Raw genomic sequence first — 22,432 nt, forward strand, 5'->3', positions numbered from 1 at the left:
GGTCAGTGGCGTAGCCCAGGCTGGACCGCGGGCTCATCTCTCACTGGCGCTGCTGAGGCAGGACAGCGGGCAGTGACTCGGTGCCCTGGGGACAGGGCAGGCCGGCCAGCACCCCCAGTTTAACCGCAGCCACAATCGAGGCGGTAGGGGCCTTGAGCTGCTACGGGCAGAGGGACACGTGCTGCAGGGTCCTGCAGCCGCCCCTCCGCTCTGCTAAAGCTCTCCCGGAGAAGGGTGCGTCTCCAGGTAACAAAGTAACTGAACCCACAAGCCTTATTAACAAAAATTACATCACCCATTACGTAGTTCTTAAAGTCTTTATTCACGTCAGTAGTTCACGTTGCAGCACGCGCCTGTCTACTCCCCACATCGCTAAGAAATATGCCGTATCCACTGGTTTTGACCTGAACTTTCCAGGAGTCCTCTCCCGTGCCCGTGTAGTTTTAGAAGAATATCACCTTTACTAACATGTCGATAATCTATTTTGTTTCTATTACGTTCTTCATAAACCAAGGAAAATAGGTTTTCTTTAAAAAGTTATGTTTTCTCTTATTAATTCTGTATCGTATTTACAGCTGAGGAAAAACGATTTTAACCGAAATGTAAAATGATTAACATGGCAAACGATACAGTCCACTCAGAATTTATAAAAAACATACACCAGATAGACACCGAATAAATAAAACCAGCACTTGGGGACAGTCCTCGAAGAGCATGCCTGGGGACGTCACCGGCAGCCTCTGCACAGACTTTGCTCAGAACAGGCAACATCTAAGTGGCCCATCAGGAAAGAAGCGAAGCAAACTTGGGCACGACGGGCGGGACCTGCGTGGCCGGTGGGACGGACAGGCACAGACGCCGTGCGCGCGGGGCCTCAGTCCAGATCTCGTACCCGACGACAGATCTCGTCCGTGAAGTCGGAGCACTTTGCGTTGCCTCCTAAATCTTTTGTTAAGCTCTGCGAGAAGAAAAGAGCCAAGATAAAAGGCAGCCATGCGCTAGAGCACAGCCAGGCCGGCTTCCCAGAGCGCTCCGGGGAGACGCGGGCCGAGCTGGTCCGGCCGCCCTCCCCGGAGATCAAGACCCCCACCCAGGGTGACGGGCCCAGTTAGCGCACACGAACACCTGGCGAAGCCAGGACACGCTGGCGACAGGGAAGGAGGGAGGCTCTCCAGAACCGTGCCTCTGTCAGTACAGCACACCCTAAGAAAACAGTCGATTGTGGACCTTTAAACGAAGCACAAATCCCTTGGGGGAAGTTTCAAAGTTTAAAAACCAGAGTTGACCTTATTTGGGGAAGCTGAGAAACTTCCGAACTGAAGGGCCAGTGTGAGTCCCACGGGGCCCGACTCATAAGCCGGACACAGCGCGGCTCCCAGTCCGCGGAGACGGCCCGCCGGGCGCTCCAGCCCACCGGCTCCGTCTCTCCTCTGACGAGGGAAACCCTCCCGCAGCCCGGTCGTCCACCAGCCTGTCCTCCCTTCGCTCACAAAGGGACCCCGAGACACTTAGTTCTCCCGTCCCACTGCGTCCCACCACCTCCCGCACAGCTCCAAGGGCCACCGTGGACCCCTGCGGGGCTGGTACAGCCGCTTGGAACAGAGCCTGTGCCTTCGAGGCCCAGGCTCCTCCCTGCCCATGCGCAGAACCACCAGACCGGGCCCAGCCCGACTGCGCACCAGCCCCAGCTGCCCCGGAGCAGCGGTGGGAACTTGGACAAGGCAGGTTCCCTCACTGGAGGAGGGGGCTGCTCCCAGCCCGGACCCCCCAAAGGGGTGGAGACGGACAGAGACGCCTTGTGTGGGGAACACACAGTCACGCAGTACTGACAGCTACGAGGGCTGCTTTCACGAAAGCTTCCTTACCCTCACAACTCACATAGAGTGCTCCATCTCCACACACCCGATTTGCACAAACCGCTTGGCCCCCCGCCCCCGTGACCGGGACCTCCACTCCCCTGGCTGTGGAAGATCACGCAGACCTTATCAGGGGCACCACCCGGGTTTGCGGGGGAAGGGGCAGGGACCTGGCCCAGATCGTGCGCCCAAGACAGGACATCGAGGCCTCACAGGCTCCGGGCCCCAAACCATGGCTCCTCCAGCAGCACACGGGTGTCTCTGGCCGGTGCTTCCCAGGCCTCCCTGGAGAAACCCGCAGCTCCTCTCCCCAGAGCACACACCGCATGTGCTCGGGAGCCGAAGCCTGCTTCCTCCACCCAGATGCAGCGTGCACAAGACGACGACCCGTACCTTCCCGTCCTTAATCGTGGCAAAGCACGCGGTCTCCACCCTCGCCGCATGGTCGAAAAGGCCCATGTGCCGCAGCATCATGACGGCGCTGAGCAGGAGGGCCGTGGGGTTGGCCATGTCCTTGCCCGCGATGTCCGGGGCGGTGCCGTGAACCTACCGGCGAGAAACACAAACATGGTCGGGGGACAGCCACAGTCCCCTCCCAGAGACGCTTGTGCCCCATCACGTCCCTTATCGTCAGCCATGGGGCCAGGACAGAAAGCCTCAGAAAAACCAAGAGCCAGAATAACGGGGAAAGTGCAACAATGCAGACTGAGGACACTTTCCAACTTCTGCGGAGTGCTGCAACCGAGGAAGGACACATCATAACAAGGACACAAAACAAAGAAGGGGGAGGTGAAGGAATGAACCACGCTTGTACGGACAGCCCAACGAAAGCACCGTTTTCTTATGACTCCTGGGAAAACTCAACACTTGAACAGTATTTGTGCAGATAACCCGTCCCGGACCCTCGGGCCGTTCCTAAGTGAACGCTGCTTTTCCCATGTCACCCAGGTCCTTACCGACTCGAAGATCGCGACCCCGTTGGCTCCAATGTTGCCACTTGGTGTCACACCAAGACCTCCAATCAGTCCCGCACACAGGTCACTGGGGGCAGAAAAACATTTCAAAGGGTGGTCTGAAAAATTAAACACCTTGCCCAGACTTTGGATTTTATCTAATATTTTTAAAGGATTTTATTTATTTATTTGACAGAGAGAGAGAGAGCACAAGCACGGGGAGCAGAAGAGGCAGAGGGAGAAGCAGGCTCCCCACTGAGCAGGGAGCCTGACGCAGGACTCGACCCCATGACCCTGAGATCATGACCTGAGCTGAAGGCAGCGCCCCGGACTCCATTCTCTGCCAAAAGGAACCAGAGCTCCTTGAGAAACAGCTGATCTGGGACCACAGTCAGAAAACCAGGATGGGCCAGAGGCAGCTTACTGCTGCAGAAAGCAGATGGTGGGCTGCGTCCAGAAGACATGACAGCTCAAAGGGACACGCACTGACTAACACAGGTAATGGTTGTGACGGTTATACCCGTGAGTCAAACGGACAGAAGGACACAAGTAACTATGAGAGAAGGGAAGCGACTGTCACGGCAGAACGCCAACTAACAGACGGAGCAGTAACGGCCACCTCTGCGCGTGCTGGGGAGGGGCCCACCAGGAGGGGGAAGGCAGGCTGAGCGCGAGAGAGGGAGAAGTGATGTTAGCAGGGGTGCGCTGCGGGGGCAGGGGACACACGAGCTCCTTGTCCATCTTGTAACTTCTCTGTAACTCTGAAATGACGTCAAAAGTCACAACAATTTTGTAAAAAGGACTGCCTCCTGGCCACACACACTGCAACCAACCAACCAACGAAACCGCTCCGACAGGGAAGGGGGCAGGTCATCAGAGCAAGGCCCAGAGCCAATGTGGCAAATTAAACGCATCAGCCATCCAACACGTGATCACTGACGTCCCCACCACCGCGCCAGGACCCAACTCATCCGACACACGCTGTTCTTTTTGTATTTGAATGAAACTCCTTAAGCCACATGCATTTCAGGGCACGTGCAAATAAGCGACAAGCACGCCGCCGCCGAGCAGGGCTCACCTGAGGATGTCTCCGTACAGATTCGGCATAACGAGGACGTCGAACTGCGACGGGTCCTGGACCATCTGCGAGGGACGCACAGTGTGTTCAGCGACCAGCAGCTGGGCTGCCGTGCCCACGACAGTCGCGGAAAGCAGGCGAGCAAGCACTTATACTTACATTCAGACACACTGTATCAAGGTACATCTCATTAAACTTAATATCTTTACAGTTTTCAGCAACTTCCCTGCATTTTTGCAGAAAAAGCCCATCTGACATTCGCCTGTATTTAATCAAATAAAAATGGTTGAAAGAAAAGTTTGCAGAAAGAAAAGGGTCAGGTCAGAGAGCAAAGTTAAGTTCAAGAAGTGTTAGTTCCAGAAGCCCAGACATCTGATTTCAATCATAGTAAAATTATTTTTTAGGCAGTTAATAAAAAGCAAACTGAAAATGGGGATTTTTCTGGAAGTACAAGAGGGCATAAAAATGTAAAATAGTCTGATCATAATAAAAACTATTATTTTTAATAGTTCTGTCCAGCAAAAATGAAGAAATGTAAGAAAATGTTAAGACTGACTCCTTTAAATGGTTGTACCACTGGACACACCCCAGCCCTCTCGCGGGTCAGGAAACCGTGTCTGCACCCATCCAGAGCTGCCTTCAGCAGCCTGGGGTGAGCAGAGGGTGACCGCCGAGGACCCGTCAGACGGCACTGGCCGGGCAGCCCCTGGCACACGGCCGTGTCAGAGACGCTGCCCCAGCCCACTTGGGACACGCCTGCCCTTCAACCTGTGTGGCCTCGGCTAGGTGACCACACCAGCTGGGGATCTAGTCTCCAGTGTCTTGCTCTGATGATGCCCAGTCCCTCCTCCCCGCCAGTCTGCTCACAGACAGAGCTGCCCGGCCCGCTGGCCGGGGAGAAGGAAGGGACGCCAGTCGCTGAGCCCCCCGACGGCAAGCGGGGCCGCAGCCCAGCAGGGACTCACATGATGTTGGCTTTGTGCACGGCCGTGACGTTGCTCCGGTGGTTGTTGCGGGCGTACTCGAAGGCGAACTCTGCGATGCGCCTGCTGGCCTCCTCGGTAATGAGCTTGATGCTCTGCACAACCCCGTCCACGATCTGAGGGGGAGCAGGTCAGCCTCACTGCGCGGCTAATGCTGGGCGCCCGGCCACGGGGGACGCGTGGGGCTCACAGCAGCCCCGGCCCCCAGCCCTGGGAGGCAGGCGTCATGGGGCCCACGAAACGGATGGGGACAACTGAGGTGCAGAGGCCACCTGCCCCAGAACACACCTGTGAGGGGGATCGAAACTCCCAGCAGACGCCCACCCCAGGCCAGTGTCCAAGCCCCCAGCTCACAAAGGTCACGGTGAGCCGTCCCCGCAAGGGGCTCCCGACACCGGGGGACCCGAGTGACAGTCCCAAGTGCACAGAAGGCGACGCGAGTGAGAACGTGCGTGAGACGAACGTACCACGTGCTCGATGCCGCTGTACTCGCCTTCCGTGTTCTCCCGGATGGTGACGATGTTCACGTCGGTGTAAGGGGTCTTATAGCCCTCGATGGAGACACACGGACGGACGTTCGCATAGAGGTCGAACGTTTTCCGCAGCAATAAATTCATAGATGGGTGACCAGCTGCTATTGGGGTCTTTAAAGGGCCTGTGACAAAGAAGGACACCCGGAGGACACGTTCAGGACACGCAGATGACAACGGGGTACGTTCTGGGGCCGCCTTTTCTTCTTCTTTATGGACACAAGTACAGAATGTTGACTTAAAGTTCCAGGTTTTCCTGCTTCACTTTCCCACTGGGGCATAGTCAGGATGAGAAGTGCCTTGTGACACGGGCACCGGGCGTGCTTCCGGTGGGCACACCCAGGCCACATGCTAACCCACCTGGGCTGCCACGCAGAAGGCCTGTCCCTGACTGTCCCCCTCCCGGACTCAAACAAAGGAGGGAGAGTTGCCTGGAAGCCTTCCGGAACATGACTACACTCAAAAACACCACACACCTCCCCGGGGAGGACTAGGCGTGGCAGTATCTGACCCTCCCCACCACCTACAAGGTGACAACATTCCCGCTGTCATTTAGGGGAAGGGGCGCCTAGGAGGCTCAGTGGGTTAAGCCTCTGCCTTCGGCTCAGGTCATAATCTCAGGGTCCTGGATCGAGTCCCGCGCTTTGGGCTCCCTGCTCAGCAGGGAGCCGGCTTCCCTCTGCCCCTCCCCCGGCTTGTGCTCTGTCAAAAAAAAAAAATTATCTTGAAAACTAAAAATAAATAAATAAACTAAAAGTGAAGGGAAACAACAAAAGCAAGAGTAAGAAACCAGCAGAGCCCCCAGCACTGAGGGGCGGAGGGGGCACTTGAACTCGCGCGTGTCTGTACCCACAGCCTGTGCTCCACGGGACCCAGGCACACGCTTGTGTTTTCGATCATGACCTGAAGCACGTATTAATTAAAATAATAATAAAAACGTGGAAAGTGTGCAAAGGTAAATCTGGGTGAACCCACACACACACTTCTATCTGACACTGGCCAGCAAGCCTGTACTGTTCTTACTGGGGGAAAACATGCCCAAGTGAGAAACCACCTCGCCGTGACCAGGCTGCTCCGTGCGGCGCCGGCAGGAGGGCAGGGAAGGCGACCCTCCACGCTGCGCACCCACAACCACGTGCGTGTGTCAGCCGCACACCGGTACAGACACGCGGGAGAAAGCAGAGGCCGCCCCACGGGGACGGTTGCACCGCAGCGTGGTCAGCCCTAGCTCCGACGGTGCAGCCCTGCGCGAGCACAGGACGTGGCGCAGAGACGCACCCGAGCCCGCACAGCCACTACCTTTCAAGCCCATCTTGTTCTTATCCATGGACTCTTTGGCTTCGGGAGGGATCATCCACTTTCCTCCGGGTCCTTGGATGGCCGTCACATTCCGCTCCTCCCACTGAATGGGCGCCTAGATGCGGCGACACAGAGCACAGTGAGCTGCAGGCCGCGGGGGTGACTGGAACCCACCTCCAAGGACCCGTCTTCCCCGTCGGAGGGACTGGTGAAAACGCACAATAAAGGTCCAGAAAGCTCCTGGCATGCGAGAAGAGATGTCATTCCCTAGTGTGACCGGAGGGCCTCTCCACGCCAGCCCGTCCAGTCCGCACCAGGCTGCCGCGGCCCCTTATTCTTCTCCCAACTCCTACCACGGTCAGAACACCGCGGCGAGAGGAGAAACACGGCCGCCCAGGGCACAGGCGTGAACTGGAAATCATCGGATCATCGAAGACTGCACAGTAGAAAACTATGCACAGGAAGTGTCCGGAAGAGGCCAGTGTGTGGACAGAAAGTAGCCAAGTGGTGACCCGGGGCCGGCGGAGGGAGGGGCGGGCTGGGAGGGCCGGGGGACGGGCAGCGAGCGCGAAGGACAGTAAGATTTCTGTGTGGGGGGTGAGAACAGTCTAAAATTAGACCGTGGTGCTGGCCGCACAGCTCAGAGCACGCACCGAATACCATGGACTCAGACCGCGTTGCAAAGCAGCGAGTGTGTGGCAGGTCGGCTGGACCGCAGTACAGCTGTGGGGAAACCCCAGATACGGTCCATAATCCACACAAGGGCCCGCCAGGGTCCCCTTCTTCCCCAGATGCGCCCCGGCAGCCAGCACAGGAGACTCCCCTGGTGTGGGGGGTCCTTCTCCACAGGGCACTCACAGCGGGGGAGCAGCCCCGGCTCTCCGCGCGACCTGCCCTTCCGCAGGGCTGCTGCTTACGGAGACGCGCTCCGAAGCGGCCCCCTGCGCGGAAGGCTGGGCCGCCACGATAATCGTTCCCACGCTTCAGGGTGACCCCACAGCGGGAATGTGGTTTCATCTTTCAAAATCTCCTACGCGGTTTTTTGGAAATAGCAGCTCTGGTCGGGTTGGCAGGAAGGCAGGGACGAGACGGACGGGGGACTGGCAGGGCTGAGCCCGCGGCCCAGCGGCACAACTCGCAGGACTGCACACGATGAAGCCAGCCTACGCTCCTGTCCCCACGGCCGCAGCGAGCCGCTCTGAGCCAGGGTCGTCGTGGCGACAGCGACACCACCCCACCTCCCACAAGTTATCCCAAGAGCTCACACACTCCAAATGCCCAAGGAAAGTTCTCTACAAATGATCATTCCAGACGTTTTCCCGGCACTTACTTTGGCAGCATCAAAAATCTTCATCACGGCAGCTGAGATCTCGGGGCCGATGCCGTCGCCTGGAATTAGAGTGACTGTCTGAACCTGAGCGTGAGAATCACCAAAAAGGACAGTCAGGGTTAACTCTGGAAGGTCCGGAAAGAACATCACTCACAGAGAAATCCAGCTCCCGGGGGGCTGCTCGGGAAGACCGGGAGGCCTTCAGGAAGAGAGCCGTCCCTCAAGGGAAGAGACTCTACGCTCCACCTGAGTTCCGAGGCCTTCGTAAGGCTTACGTGATGCTCTTCAGATAACACAAAAATCAACTACTAAGCAGACTTCCCAATTGATATTTTTTTCAGACAAGCTACAAAGAGGCCAATTAATTCACATCTGGGCAACCGAAGAGAACAGAGTTCCCACCACGCTCGTCACGGGAATCCCGAGGGCTTCCCGTAAAGGCAGCTGCTCCCTCGCCACAGGGACTCTAGGGAGGTCTGTCCTACCCCAGCTGCTCAGGCTTAAAAACACTTTCAAACACGTTCCCAGAGGACTGCTGCGGTCTGTTCTAGAACTCAGAGAACATCGGACTTCCAATCACAAGGGGGTCCCCGCATTCCTGAGTCCCTCTGTGACACCGGCGCCTCAGTGACAGGTGTCACCTAGGGAGCCCGGCGGAGTTTCTGTGGGGCCTACAAGAGCAGCACGTATGGTCACACCTGAGAGTCTGCGTTAGCCACAGAATGACAAGGTGTTTATAACGCAACAGCAGAGCTTTAGGACAAAGACTCAAACTAATCAAGCCGGCATTGCAAACGTAGAAATAAAAATGTGTAAAGGGACGTGACGACGGGACTTCAGTGAGGTAAGACCATATTCACACAGCCTTTCCCCTTCGGAGACAACAGGTCTCAGGGGGACTTGCTCTCAGCGGGAAGTCTGGTCTTTTCCCGAGTAGCTGCCTGCGCTACACTGTTGTAGATCACGGACTCAAGGGTCACTGGTCGTCTGCCTTCCGCTGATACTCCCTGAGCAGGTGGACTATTTCTGAATTTCTCTGTTATTACCGAAGACATCTTTTAAAAATTTAGTTCCTCTTCTTATTTCTTTCAAATATAACCCCGTCCCACCGGGCAAATATCTTTACAAAACGGACAGCTTAAATCACAGCAGGGAGCGCGGGTCGCCCCGTCAGCTCTGAGCGCATCCGAAACGCTAGCGCGGCCAGCCTGACGCTTGAAATGCAAGCCTCATTCTGCGTCTTTTGCACAAGCAGGAGCTCGAAGAACCCTTCAGCTGCTTCTTCCTGTTCTCCCACCACGTAAAACAAACGCCATCAGGCCACCAGAAGAATCCACTTTTCTTCCACAGCACAGAAAGTCAATGGAAGAAAAGAGGTTCGAAGGTCTTACAAACCCGTCCCAGAGTAGACGCCATAGGGGAGCAGAGGAATCATGGAATCCAATCGAATTCTGTAAGAAGGGGATAACCAAAACCCACAGGAAGTCGCTGACCCACAGTCTTAGAATGCTCTAACAGTGTGGTGTCAGCTCTTGAAGCACAGAATTCCAGGCTGGGGGTTCTAAAAGCAGCAGATTTAATGAGAAATGGGAGATCCACTAACATGTCTGTAAAAACTGTGAGAGGCCATGCGAGCCCGTGGGGCTCAGACAAGTCGGGGGCCCTCCTAACAGGGGTCCCTCTATGGTTTTTAGGGAAGCTCACAAAATAAAAATGCAAAGCAGGCTTTGAAGGTTCTCAACAATTTTCTCTCAACTTGTACTAGTTTAGAAAGAAACCGTCTTACCAAAGTGAGATTGCGAAGGGAAGCGACAGGCTCAAGGGTGATTTCTATTTTTAACCAGGCTCCTTTAAGACATCAATGTGACAGGCTTAACAGAGCCAGCTGTAAGGTAATTCTTAAATGTGCAAGTGATCCGATAAATTTACGCGTGTCAGCCAAGAATCTAAATATCCAGTGTAAGTGGGACACGGTTTTCCCAAATTTTAAGTAAATGGCAACAAAAAACTGTATCATAAATGTGTTAGAGCATCTTTCTTGAGAAACTTCTAAAACGAAAAAATAAAAGATGGAATTATACTCACACCACCGGCAAAACCTCTGGTCACCTGTTTTTGGTTGTGGAACACCCCCAGCAGCCGAGAGACCTACATCAATATCAACGAAGAAATGTCATGCACAGAATTAAACCACACACAGTGAGGAGTAGAGATGAGGCCGTTTCTGATGACTGAGGATGTGGCAAGTCTGCACACGTAATTCAGGAACTTCTATATTAGCTCGATGTGACGAGCTATCTCAGATTTGAAAACCTCAGTTTTTGGCTTACCTTTGCCTTGAAAATTTCAGTACTATGTACTTTTACATTTCACTTGATGAATTTAAGTTGCCCAAAAATGCTGAGGGTCAAATGAAGCTATCCCTTTGAACTCAAACACAGAAATTTTCTCAGACGATCTGGAAGGTTTTAGGTCAACATTCTTGACTACCGGGTCATTTTGGGGGGAACACATATTCAAAGAAAACTATCACAAATTTTAAGCTGGAAGCGTCCTTAAAAATTCCAGAGCCCAACTCATTCATTACACAGGTGGAGGCATGGCGTCTCAAGGGTCGGGATCTGCCTACAGCTGCAGAGACCAGACTACAAGTCTCCTGACTCCCAGGCCAGTGCTCCTTTGGTGGAAGGAACTACTGACGGAACCAGAAGAAGTGCCTGTTCTTCTCCCATGAGTATTTAGTAATTACACTTTATAAAAACAAAATATAATAAAGTTTATTTAATACCATTTGACAGCTATGTCACACAGAATGAAGATTTTACTTATTTTTCTAGTAATACAAGTAATGTGGTCATTATTATTAATTGTCAGGAAAGATACAGAAAAAAGCAAAGTGACCCCCTAACCCCACTAGCCCAAGATGTTACCACTGGTATATTGGTTTCTACTCAATGCTACCAGACACTAGAAACAAATTTTAAAGGGTTACTTTGAACTTTAAAAACTGAGTCATTGAAAACTGGTACAAAGTCCTATTAAGAAACTGGGTCCACAGACCATAGGTACTAAAAATTCATTACATGTTATAAAGGTAACTTTTTTTCACGCTAGATACGTAAGCCATCTGTTACACCCTGGCTTGGTCTACCCTCCTGGGGATGGTGCTCGTAAGGTCCGACCCTTTGCAGTCACCCTGGCGTCCACTAACGAGACACCAAGCAAGAGCCCAGCAGGTGTGAAGGGCTGGTGTTCTCTAACCTGGCATGTACAGTCATCCCTCCGAACACTCTGTGCCAAAACTGGTGGCAAAAACCTTAATCCCAGAACATGATTCATCCACAGACAGACGGGCCCCTGGAAGAGAGGCTGTGTAACAGCACTCGGTGACAGGAACAAGATAAAATGTGACGAGCTCGTCTGCCCAGCCCTGCCCAGCCCAGCCCATCCCAGTGAGCGAGAGGGGGAAGACAGTCATGCAAAACGGGCCCATGTTCTATGACAAAAAACCCAACCAACCCATGATTTAAAATGTCAGTCTACAAGCACAAAGATTTTTATGTCTTCATTGTCGGACCTCCAAGTGCCGACAACAGCACAGGGCTCACAGGAGGTGCTCAATGAATGCATTCTGGAGAGACAGAGGCCAGCCTTGACCATCTCTTTTATCTGACAAGTCCCCACCCCAGCAAACATCTTAACACTTGGGACGATTTTCTCTCAGATGGTCCACTTTGTCATCTCTCCCATAGAGAGATGATCTTGGACTAAGGCAGTAGACACCTAAGTCACTAAAATGACCCAGAACTGTAAATGAAATGAGATTTTTTTTAAGACAGAGACGGTGTTGTACTTCACACTGCATCTGTACACACATCACATTACGTTACCGCTACAAAACCTGGAGAGGCAGCTGTCAGTGGCCCGTTTCAGATTAGGAGACTAGGGCCAGGCTCACGGAGCGTGACCTGGGCTGACTTCAGGTGCTGGGCCGTCTCGATCCACGGCTCCTTGTTCCCTTCACATCTTCACAACCCAACTTAAATATACACAAATACAGTGTTGGGTGTATGGCTGGTCTCACTCCCTACATGTTTGCTGCTGGGGAACCTGCTCGTTGTTTACTAGGGCATTTCAGAACCAGAAAGGTCTTTAGAAACCTAGTATTTTCTCTAAATAAAGCCTTTTTTTAGAAAAAAAGATTAAGCTGCAGACCACTTTTTCAGATTTAACCCTGCACATACCCCCAAGAGAGGAACCGCTCTGCCCGAAGCATGAGCCCAGCCTCCCCAGCATCCCGGGGAACATGGGGCTCTGCAGCACCTTCTCGCTCAACCCCTAAAGGGAGAAACGGGCCCCACAGAGGTCCAATGCTGGCCAAGGGCCACACGGGCAACCACGTCAGAGGAGACCCTCATCGGATCCCACAGCCCAGCAGCTTCTGAGCACCCGCCGTGTGGTTTCTCCTTGCAGTCTGCGCGGCAGGCAACGCAGGCTGACCGGCACATCATCACCGGCAGCCGCCTGAGCCCCCCTCTGAAGCGCAAGGAACCCACCGAAGACAAGGCAGTAAGTGGGGGCGACCTCCATGACGAAAGGTTTGATTTCTGCTGAGACCATGACCAGAAATCACTTCACCTTCAGGAGCAAATGGGGCAAAATAGTGACCGTCAGGCACGAAGCCGGTCCGGAGAGGCTGACAAAGCAGACCTCACTCCCTGAGGCCCAGGAACGCCGCCCGCCGGGGAGTGCAAGATGGACAGGGAATGCTGGGGAAGCTTCTGGGCTGCGCCTGCGGGTGAACTCGCGCCCTCCCAGCACCGCGTCCAACGCTCAAACAACCCCCTACAGACCGGCGCGCCAGCCCAGAGATGTGAAGCAGCCGCTCACAGTCACACAGCCAACCCGCAGGGCTGCCCCAGATGCAAACCTAGGTCTGACGGGGTGCAGACTTTCAGAGGAGCGCTCTGGTCCCTAAATCACAGTGACCTGGGATGCTCTTTAAGCTCAAAGCTAGGGAGAAAAATAGCAACAAGTTTTACCAAAAAAAAAAAAAAAAAGGGAATTTCCTGCGGCAGATTTCCAGGGGCCATGCTTGAAGCGCAACAGAGACCCAGGGCCTACTCTTCCCTGTGCCTGCCATGGGGTGACCTTGGCCACGAGTAGGGAGAATGGGACCGACAACGAGGAAGCGGGACGCCCAGGGCCGCCCCCAGTTCCGACCCCGACTCCCCGCGTGACCTTGAGCGGCGGCGTCTGCAGAAACGAGCCCAGGAACCGCGGGGGCCCTGACGCCCCTTCCGGGTTCGGCCCCCGCCCCGAGCTGTCAAGGGCAGCGACAGGTCTCCTCGAGGTCGCGGGGCTCTCCGCAGGGACAGGGCGGGGTGGGGGTGGGATGTCCCGGGGGCGGGGGGGGTGGCCCGCGCCGTGTGTGGCTGGCCCGGGTGTCCCCGCGAGCGGCGCGGCCCGCGCCCGGGACACCATCCCGCCCCAGCCCCGCCGGCCGCGCTCGGACCCCCGCGCCACCCGGGACCCCCCACCCCACCCCGGCCGCCGCGCGGCGCTTGCGGGCACACGCTGGCCCGGCCGTGACCTTGGCCCGCCTCCCGCGCGCCCGTCCGGGAGCGCGGCCGCCCGCACCGCCCGCGCCCGTCGAGGCCCGCGCGCAGCGCCGCCGCCGCTCGGCCCGCGCATCCCGCGCGCCGCACACCCGCCGGCCGGGCTCTCACCTTGGAGATCCACGCGGGGCCCGCCATCGCGTCCCTCCTGGCGCCGCGACCACAGCAGCGGCAGCACTGCGCAGTCGCGCAGTCGGGGCTGGAGCCCCGCCCCCCGCGGGGGCCACGCCCCCACTCAGGCCCCTCCCCGGAGCCCCGGTCCCGCCCCTGTCCGGTCCTGCCCCGGACGGGCGTCGTCTCTGTTGACCAATCGCCTGCCTCTCCTCGCAGTGACGTAGAGAGACGCGACCCGGAAGCATCGGGAAGGCCCGCCCCCTGCTGGGACGGGCGAGACGGTGCTGCTCACCGCAGTTTGCAACTTCGTGCGGCTACTGGGGACGCCTCGCTCCGTCACAGACGCTTCTGGTTTGTGACGGCGTCACCGACGAGTGGTCCCGGAGTCCGGCGGTCGGCCGTGAGCGCTGGGTCCCGTCCGGCGCGGGCCCGCGAACCCCGGCGTCGGGCGTCACGGCCGCGCGGGGCAGGCTGCAGGCGGGGCGGGGACGCGCTGGGGGACCTCGTCCCGGGGCGGGGGGCTGGCCGGGGAGCCTCGTCCCGAGGACCCGGGGCGCCGCGGCGACTCCCTCTAGGGCCGCCCCTGCCCGCCCTGCAAGGTGGTGCTCAGGTGAGAGATGACGCCCAGGGCCTCCGGGAGATAAAACAATCAACCACGGCTACGCCTGCGGCCTGGGCAGGGCCGGGGGACCTCGCCAGCCTCCCCCTGGCTCTGGCGGTCTTGGGGCCTGGCGATCCGGCCCTGAAGGGTCCGCGGACTCTGCCTCCGTCGCCTCCAGGCCTGCCCTGCCCTGCCCCGGCCAGCCCTCCTCCCGTCTCACTGGACCACCCTGGCTTGCCAGCTCCCGGCTCTCCCTCGCTCGCTTCTCACCAGTGTCTATTTCCAGCCGAATTCCCGCCCCTCCTTGCCGCCGCGCAGTCCCGGAGTGCCCGCCAAGCAGGCCTGCTGGCCAGCCCCCAGATGCTTCCCGTGCTTGGCTGGCCCCACGCTCCTGCGGTTCCCGCTGCCTGGCGGCCCTTTCGTCCCCTTCCCACCTGCTGAAATTCCAGCCACCCGCTGAGACGGCTGGGACGTGGGTTCCTCGGGGAAACCCCCACGACCTGCCCACCTGTCCCTCTCCCTGCTCAGAGCTCCCCAGCCCTGGATTCCCACCGTCCCTGGAGAGCCTTATCGAATTCTTTCCTGCTGTGTATCTTTGAGAAGATCTCCCTCTAGCAGTCTTTGCTTTGGGAACAGAAACCAGCACCAGTGACTATAAAACAAAGACCAAGTGACTTGCTCCAGTCTCTGTTGAATCCCCACAACAGCCCCAGGAGGAAACTGAGGTAGAGCGGGCTGCAGTGATGCCGCGTTACACTGGGAAACACAATTCCTGAGGGGTCATCAGCTTCCCAAGAGGAGTCTGGTCAGGTGCTCTGTCAGAACAAGAAATGAGCCCCCCCGCCCCCCAGTCTCGTGAGGGAGACACCCAGACACTGAGATAGGGATAGGTGCTTGAAGGGTTTTGAACAGGGTGGGGTTGGTTGGGGAAGATCCCACTGTGAAGATGGAAGTTAAAGTGGTCCTTGCAGAGCCGAGATGTCAGCAGCCTGAGATGAGGCCAGGAGAAGGGACTGGTGCCAGCAAAGACTTGGAGGCAGGAAAGCATCAATTTCTCAGAAGCTCAGGTGCTCGGGCTGAAATGGACCTGGGAGGTTTCCCAGCCAATTCCCACAACAAGGTGCTCCCTGCCTGCTGAGCAGCTGAAGGGCCATCGAGGAGACAAACGCTGCCTCAGCCCCAGCTGGGAGCCGCTCTCTGGACCAGGCCACAGGATCCAGAACCCCTCAGACATTCTGGAGCGCCTCCGACATGCACGTCACTCTCCTCTGGACAAGCCACTGTGTCCTGTCCTTACACTTTGTAGCATCCAGACGTGCCATTAGCACCGTCTATTTGCCTCTCAGGAGAAGGATCTGAAGGTGTGTCCTTGAGACTACAGCACCACCCAATCCAAGACAATGTTTTTAATCAAGACAGCAACCTTTAATAAATCAGCAAAATATGTGCTATTTATTCACATACCAAGGGCTTCTTGTTACTTTTTATAAAGGGAGCACAAATTTATTTCAATAGGGCTTCCCTCATTTAGTTTCCTAAACATTAGAACTTTAGTAAATAAATGGGCAAGGGACCCATGTGAATGATCAGTTCACAGCCAAAGAAACAAACAAAAAAATCCTTAAAATATTTAATGTAGGGGCTCCTGGGGGCTCCAGTTAGTTAAACATCCAACTCTTTTTATTTATTTACTTGATAGATCACAAGTGGGCAGAGAGGCAGGCAGAGACAGAGAGAGAAGCAGTCTCCCTGCTGAGCAGAGAGCCCGATGCGGGGCTCGATTCCAGGACCCTGAGATCATGACCTGAGCCGAAGCAGCAGCTCAACCCACTGAGCCACCCAGGCGCCCCAAACATCCAACTCTTGATCTCAGTTCAGGTCTTGATCTCAGGGTGGTAAGCTCAGGCCTGCACTGGGCTCCACTCTGGGCAGGGGCCTGCTTAAGAAAACAAAATAAAACGTCCACCCTTAGCCATAATCAAGTACATGCAAAAATTTAAAAGTTAGAAACCTTTTTACCCCCTTTTTTAGGAAGTACGAACATGCTAATACCCTCTACTATGTAATGGATGGTGATTCCGGCTGGCTGCCTCCCACTGATACCACCACGCCCTTTCTGGAAAACATTGTAGACACTGTGTCTCTGGCTTCTGTGTTCTTACCCCCATCTCCTGCATAGATCCATTCCTGAGAATCCCTTGAGAAAACCCACAAAGACAAATCCATCAGCACAAAGACACTCATTAGAGGATTGTCTGTAATTTTATTAATTGAAAGAAAAGCAACCCTGATTAACAGGAAGTGGTCATGTAATTACAGCAAAGGAATTGAATGGGACACCACACAGCCCTCAAAAGTGATCGTTACGGAAACTTTTTCGGTATCTTGGTAATTATTTATGGTCAGAAAAAAAAAGTATCAGAATTTAACATTTATCTAGGAAATAGGAGAGAGGACATTAGGATTCAAAGCCAATGGGCAAGAAAGAATTCTTGAGATATCCTTGGTGCATAATGGTTGTTTATTAAAGCACAGGGCAGGACCCGTGGGCATGAAGAGCTGCAGCCCGGGGGTTGTGAGGGGTGGTGAAGGGTGGCTGAAGGGGTTGGGGGAGGTAAGGAAAAGGGAGGTTTCAAAAGAGGACCTACAAGATACCAGATGCCTTGCCATTGTCAAGTTAAGGTCGTTTTCCCCTCTAGCAAAGCATTAAGACAGTTGAGAAAGGGACGCCTGGGTAGCTCAGTGGGTTAAGCCTCTGCCTTCAGCTCAGGTCACGATCTCAGGGTCCTGGGATTCGAGCCCTGCATGGGGCTCTCCACTCAGTGGGGAGCCTGCTTCCCTGTCTCTCTCTCTCTTTCTGCCTGCCTCTCTGCCTACTTGTAATCTCTGTCAAATAAATAAATAATTTTTTTTAAGTTAAAAAAAGACAGTTGGGAAATTCCTGACGAATGTCACACAGGTGCCACACAGGAGTGGGCGGTGGGGTGGGGGCAGAGGGTCCAGGGGTTCAGCTTCTGCTTTGTCTTCTGCGAGCCTCCAGCTCCCTCATCGAATCTTCTGTGCTCTGCGATCACTTTGTGCATGTGAGCAAAGACTAGCAGGGGACCTGCTCCCTGACTCAGGCTTCCCACATGGTAAAATCCAACTCTAGTTTCCCCTTCTGGGGCCAGAAGCCTTGAGGGTCGGCTCTGTTTTTCCAAGTAGATCTAGCATTAGATACTCCTCCCCCAGCACGGCTCCCTCCCAGGTCTAGAGTCCTCTCTGGGCAAAACCAGGGCAGGACCCTGCAGACTTGTCTCCTGCCTCCACCTCTACCCCTTACAGTCCATCTCCCGCCTTAGGGATGCTGTTAAAGCCTAAGGCAAATACAGCCTCCTCTGTTCAGAGTAGCGAGCAACAACTGTCTCTCGGAGTAAAAGCCAGTGCTCTAACCATGGTATGTAGGCCCTAAATCTGGTCTTGCTCCCGGCCCCCTGTGACTCAGATGTGGGGCTTTTCCCCACAACAAGCAACTGTCTGCAGCACCCCTGGGTGTCCTCAACTCCGTTCCGACACCAGCTTCCAGCAACACCGTACCTCCTCCTGGCCAAGGGCTCAGTCCTGCCAGATTGTCCCCCGCACAGCACTAGTTGCTGGCCCAGATACTCAGCTGTGTTTCTGACAATCAGCCGTAAACCTGATATACCCATGATCCCCTCCTTGGGTTCAATTAATTTGCCAGGCGGCTCACAGAGCTCAGGGACATGCTTGAACCTGTTCATTAAAGGACAGGACACAGGATGCGGGTGAACAGCCCCATGAAGGGGGGGGACAGAGCCAGCTCTGGGAGGGTCCTGAGCGCAGGCAGGAGCTTCTGTCCCCGTGGACGTGGGGCGTGTCCCCCTCCCAGCACGCGGATGTGTTCACCGACCCGAAAGCTCCCCAAACCTCATACATGAGGGACTTTGATGGCGGCTTTCCCACGTCGGCACGATCAACGTGCCGGAGTAACTCCATTCCAGGCTCTCTCCCTTCTCAGGAGGATGGGGAGGGGGTCGTGGTTGCCGGGTCTTTCTCATCATCAGCCCCCTTCCAGGAGCCCACCCGGGGTCACCTCATTAGAACAAGGGACACTCCTGTCACCCAGAAAGTGACAAAGGTTTCAGGAGTCCTGTGTCAGGAACCAGAGGCAAAGCTGCTATATTATCTTTAAATATTTCAGTTTAGGGGCACCTGGGTGGCTCAGTGGGTTAAGCCTCTGCCTTCGGCTCAGGTCATGATCTCAGGGTCCTGGGGATTGAGCCCCTCATCAGGCTCTCAGCTCAGCAGGGAGCCTGCTTCCTCCTCTCTCTCTCTCTCTGCCTACTTGTGATCTCTGTCAAATAAATAAAATCTTTAAAAATAATAAATAAATAAATATTTCAGTTTAAATAATGTGATGTATGTGTGTTATGGGTTTGAACCCATAACTATAGAAAACCACCTCCTACAAGCAAGCTTTGGCCTGGTGCCTCCTTTTGGACAGCTAAGAATTGTTTTGACACTTACACTTTTATAAGCGGCTCATAAAAATTAAAAGATAATGCTTTGAGGGACTTCAATTATGTAAAATTCAGATTGCAGTGCTGATAAGTAACGTGTAGCTGGAACACAGCCCACCACGCTGCCTGGTATGACAGCAGTCAGAGCCACGGCGAGGAGACGGGGCACAGCCCTGGACTGTGGATCCTGCAGAGCCAAAACTCTCCTGTCTGATCCAAATGGAGAAAGCATGCTGAACCCCGGAGCCATGGTGTCCAGACATTTTGGCCTTAACACTACTTCTCACTCCTAAAATTTGAGGCCCTAAACTCTGTTAATATAGATTATTAATATTTAACCTAAGTAAAAATAGCAAATGACCCCATGGCTGTATTTGAGTGTGTGTGTGTGTGTGTGTGTGTGTGTGTGTGTGTTTTAAGATTTTATTTTTATTTATTTGACAGAGAGCCACTGAGCCACCCAGGCATCCCTCAAGTGTGTCTTTTTTTTTTTTAAATAAATTTTATTAAATTTTTATTTATTTCACACAGAGAGAGATCACAAATAGGCAGAAAGGCAGGCAGAGCAAGGGGGAAGCAGGCTCCCCGATGATCAGAGAGCCCGATGCGGAGCTCGATCCCAGGACCTTGAGATCATGGCCTGAACTGAAGGCAGAGGCTTTAACCCACTGAGCCCCCCAGGTGCCCCCTTCAGGTGTGTTTTAAATAACTATAACAAGAACCCCGCTATATGTTAGCTTAGGTCAAGTATTTTTATGAAAAAGAGTATTTTCGAAGACAATAAACATTTAGTGAGGAGAGTGGCGTCATTCCACATGTTTGCAGACGTCTTCAGATGGTGGCTTAACCTGCTGGCAGACCACTGGACTGCCCTGCCAGCCGTGTCAGTGCACCTGCTGTCATAGAGCTGAGTCCTGGAGAGCACCCCCTGCACCCATGAGAAGATGAGGGTGGGAACAGCAACTTGGTTTTTCTGTAGCAGAGATGATAACACCGCGGACCTCGCAGACCCTCCAAGAAGGTCCCGGGGACCGTGCTTGGAGAAGGGCTGCTGGGGCAGCGGGGACTTCCCCCAGAAGCCCACACTCCGAGAGCATCCGGGCGGCAGAGGATCCGCTGTGAGCGGCGGGGTTCCCGTCCGCAAGGTGCTGGCCAAGGGCTTCTGCTCTCCCTCAGAGCACAAGGCTTGATGGGATCTGGGTCTTAGATGTCTGTCCGGCCTCAGGTTCACGCTGCTGAGCGAGGACACCATCATCTGGTTCTGAACTGGAAGCCGTCTGCATCTCATTCCTCAAATATTGTTGCTGCTGCTTTGGACTAAATCCTTGAACAAGGAAGCCTGTGGCAACACCTGAAAGGACACTCTTTAATCCTCCGTGTGCTCACAGAGCACGTCTGTGACTGAGAGGGGGTCTCCTTGCTAATGAGGGATGGTCTGTGGCCCACCATCCAGCCTGCTTGCACGGTCGTGTACCCCCCTCCCCATAGCAAGATTTGGGTGCTCCCCGCTGGAGATGTCACAGATCTACAGCAAAACTGAGCCCAGTGGTGAATAACCTGCCTGGGTCATTTTATGACAGGCATCCTACCGTGCTCCAGGAGAGGTAAGGGGGCTGGGACCAAAGCAATGGGGACCCAGAGCTCGCGGCAGTGGGACTCTGCTGACAGAAGAATATGGGGTGAGGGAAGGAGGGGGTCACGCCTCTGAGGATTTTAAAGGCACCGGAAAGGAGGGACGACACAGTTTGCAGAGGAGGCCAACCTTCCTCCCTCAGCAACAGGACGGTCACCATTGGCTTGGGCCCATGCTAGGCCAGCTAGGAATAGCCCACATCCAGAATGGCTTCTGGCAGAGGGTCCGGAGCAGGACCACAGGGGCCATGCATGGAGAAAGCGAGCTCATCTCGCTTGCTCTGTGCTGACGGCCTTGGTCACTGGACCCTCCAGGAGCAGTGACTTGACTGAATGTGTGAATGACTCCAGAAAATGGATTCTTTTAAAGAATGTGGATTCAGCGGTCACTAAGATGTTGCCCCAGACCCTGGGGATGGAGCCCCATAGGATGTGGTGTTGCCCTCCTGAGCCCTAGCGTCGGGAGGGAAATACAGCCCCAGACTTCACCCACAAGTACAAGTATTCCTTCCCCCACAAGTACGAAGATGTGTGTGTCAAATGCTGGAGACAATGAGAAGTAAGCAGACAGACGGTCCAGTGCTTGGGACGGAGAGGTAACGGGCAGTGGCAGGGCACGTGTGAGGGACTGAGGTGGACCCAGTAACCACTCACAGATGACCAACAGCTCTTCGGGGAGAGGCCAAGATGACTAGTGCCCTGCAGCAGCGGTAAGACTTCGGGAAGGAGAGAGATTTGGATAGCTTGTGAGGTAGAGGAGTCAGAGAAGGCAGGGCATCCCCGGAGGGCCCCTGAAGCTGCTAACAGTGACTAGAGATGGGACAGCGAAGGGCGAAGGACCGGTCTGCAGGGAACATCTTCACTTTAAGAAGATGCCCCGACCAGCCTTGGGCCCAGGACACTCCATCTCTGACCCTAAGTCTTAGAGCAGCTGCTTGCAGAGGAAGGACCCTTCATCGCGAAGAGTCACAGCTGCTCGAGGAGGAAGCATGGGAAAGAAGGGATGAGATGAACGTTTTGTGGTGGCCACTCAGACCCTTTACCTCCTATCAAACACTGCTTCAGCTTCGTACCATTGCTGCTTCCTGTTTTCCTTCCAAATTTTAAAACAAACTTCATGGAGTGAGTCAGAGATGAGAAAGCTCGAGTTAGATGCGTGCTTGCAGAGTGCCCGGCGCTCGGGTGGGCTCCTCGACGACCTCTCGGCACCACCCTCCTGTGCTGAACCGTTTACGAGACTGCGGGAGACGAGGAGTCCAGGTGAGGAGCTGGCTTTAAGGAGTGGAAACCTTGTGTTCCCATTTTAGTGGGACCAAGATTTAAATCTAGCCACTCCCAGTGGAGTGACCGTTGGCCACTCTTCTCAGAGACATGGAACCGGTAATAATGCAACTCTGCAGACTCGGGAGGCGTCCATGGAGTCATGGTCAGCAAATGCACAGCGTCCAGCACAGAGTAGGTGACCAATGCTTGTTACATCCCCCTCTCCACCCTCCCTTCGAACACACACACACACACACACACACACACACACACACACACGGGAGCGGTGGAAGCACTTGGCTTGGAATCCCAGCATGAGGCAAGAGCTTCCTGTTACCCCTTCCTAGCTGGGTGGCATTGGGCAGGTCACTGTGCCTCTCCCAGCCCAGGGTCCGGTGACTGTAACCCGGGACGTCACTGGTCCCTCCTCACAGCACTATGGGAAGAATTCAGGCGGGAGGGCCTCCTCTAGGGCAGCGGTGATAGAGATCACAAGGGTTTGAAGGGAATTTTTCCCGGGGCGGGGAGGGGGTTGCTTCTGTTGATCTCCGGAGGTCAGAATCCCAGAACTAAACACACAGGCCTCCGTGCCGAGGTGCTCGCTCCTCTACCTGGAACGCAGGGTAGGCACAGGGTAGGAGCAGAATGTGAAGAC

The 22,432-nt window shown here is 54.9% G+C and overlaps 1 protein-coding gene across 4 annotated transcripts; it reads right to left on the reverse strand.

Moving 5' to 3' along the window:
- Window positions 1-303: 303 nt before the first annotated feature.
- Window positions 304-13,885, reverse strand: IDH3A (isocitrate dehydrogenase (NAD(+)) 3 catalytic subunit alpha). 4 transcript variants are annotated; one of them, XM_059179773.1, is made up of 11 exons: window positions 13,759-13,885; window positions 10,115-10,177; window positions 8,030-8,113; window positions 6,700-6,814; window positions 5,338-5,525; window positions 4,853-4,986; window positions 4,047-4,149; window positions 3,888-3,952; window positions 2,813-2,897; window positions 2,250-2,402; window positions 304-958 (listed from the first exon to the last, which is right to left on the reverse strand). In XM_059179773.1, the coding sequence occupies exons 1-11, from the start codon at window positions 13,783-13,785 to the stop codon at window positions 875-877; spliced, it is 1,101 nt and encodes a 366-aa protein (XP_059035756.1). In that variant the 5' UTR covers window positions 13,786-13,885; the 3' UTR covers window positions 304-874. The 4 variants fall into 4 exon arrangements, with proteins under 4 accessions (XP_059035756.1, XP_059035757.1, XP_059035758.1 ...); XM_059179774.1 differs by having other exon boundaries at window positions 10,139-10,177; window positions 13,759-13,880; XM_059179775.1 differs by having other exon boundaries at window positions 8,030-8,088; window positions 13,759-13,838.
- Between the last annotated feature and the right edge of the window lie 8,547 nt (window positions 13,886-22,432).

Source organism: Mustela lutreola, chromosome 7, assembly GCF_030435805.1.
Source record: "Mustela lutreola isolate mMusLut2 chromosome 7, mMusLut2.pri, whole genome shotgun sequence".
Taxonomy (NCBI): domain Eukaryota; kingdom Metazoa; phylum Chordata; class Mammalia; order Carnivora; family Mustelidae; genus Mustela; species Mustela lutreola.

What these genes read in the sequence shown, in the direction of transcription:
- IDH3A (XM_059179773.1), bottom strand. Translation starts at nt 13,785, where the DNA reads ATGGCGGGCCCCGCGTGGATCTCCAAG. An exon ending in AGATTTTTGATGCTGCCAAA is followed by an intron (nt 6,815 to 8,029) that starts GTAAGTGCCGGG and finishes CGCCGCATCTAG; the next exon opens with GCGCCCATTCAGTGGGAGGA. An exon ending in GAACAAGATGGGCTTGAAAG is followed by an intron (nt 5,526 to 6,699) that starts GTAGTGGCTGTG and finishes TCTTTGTCACAG; the next exon opens with GCCCTTTAAAGACCCCAATA.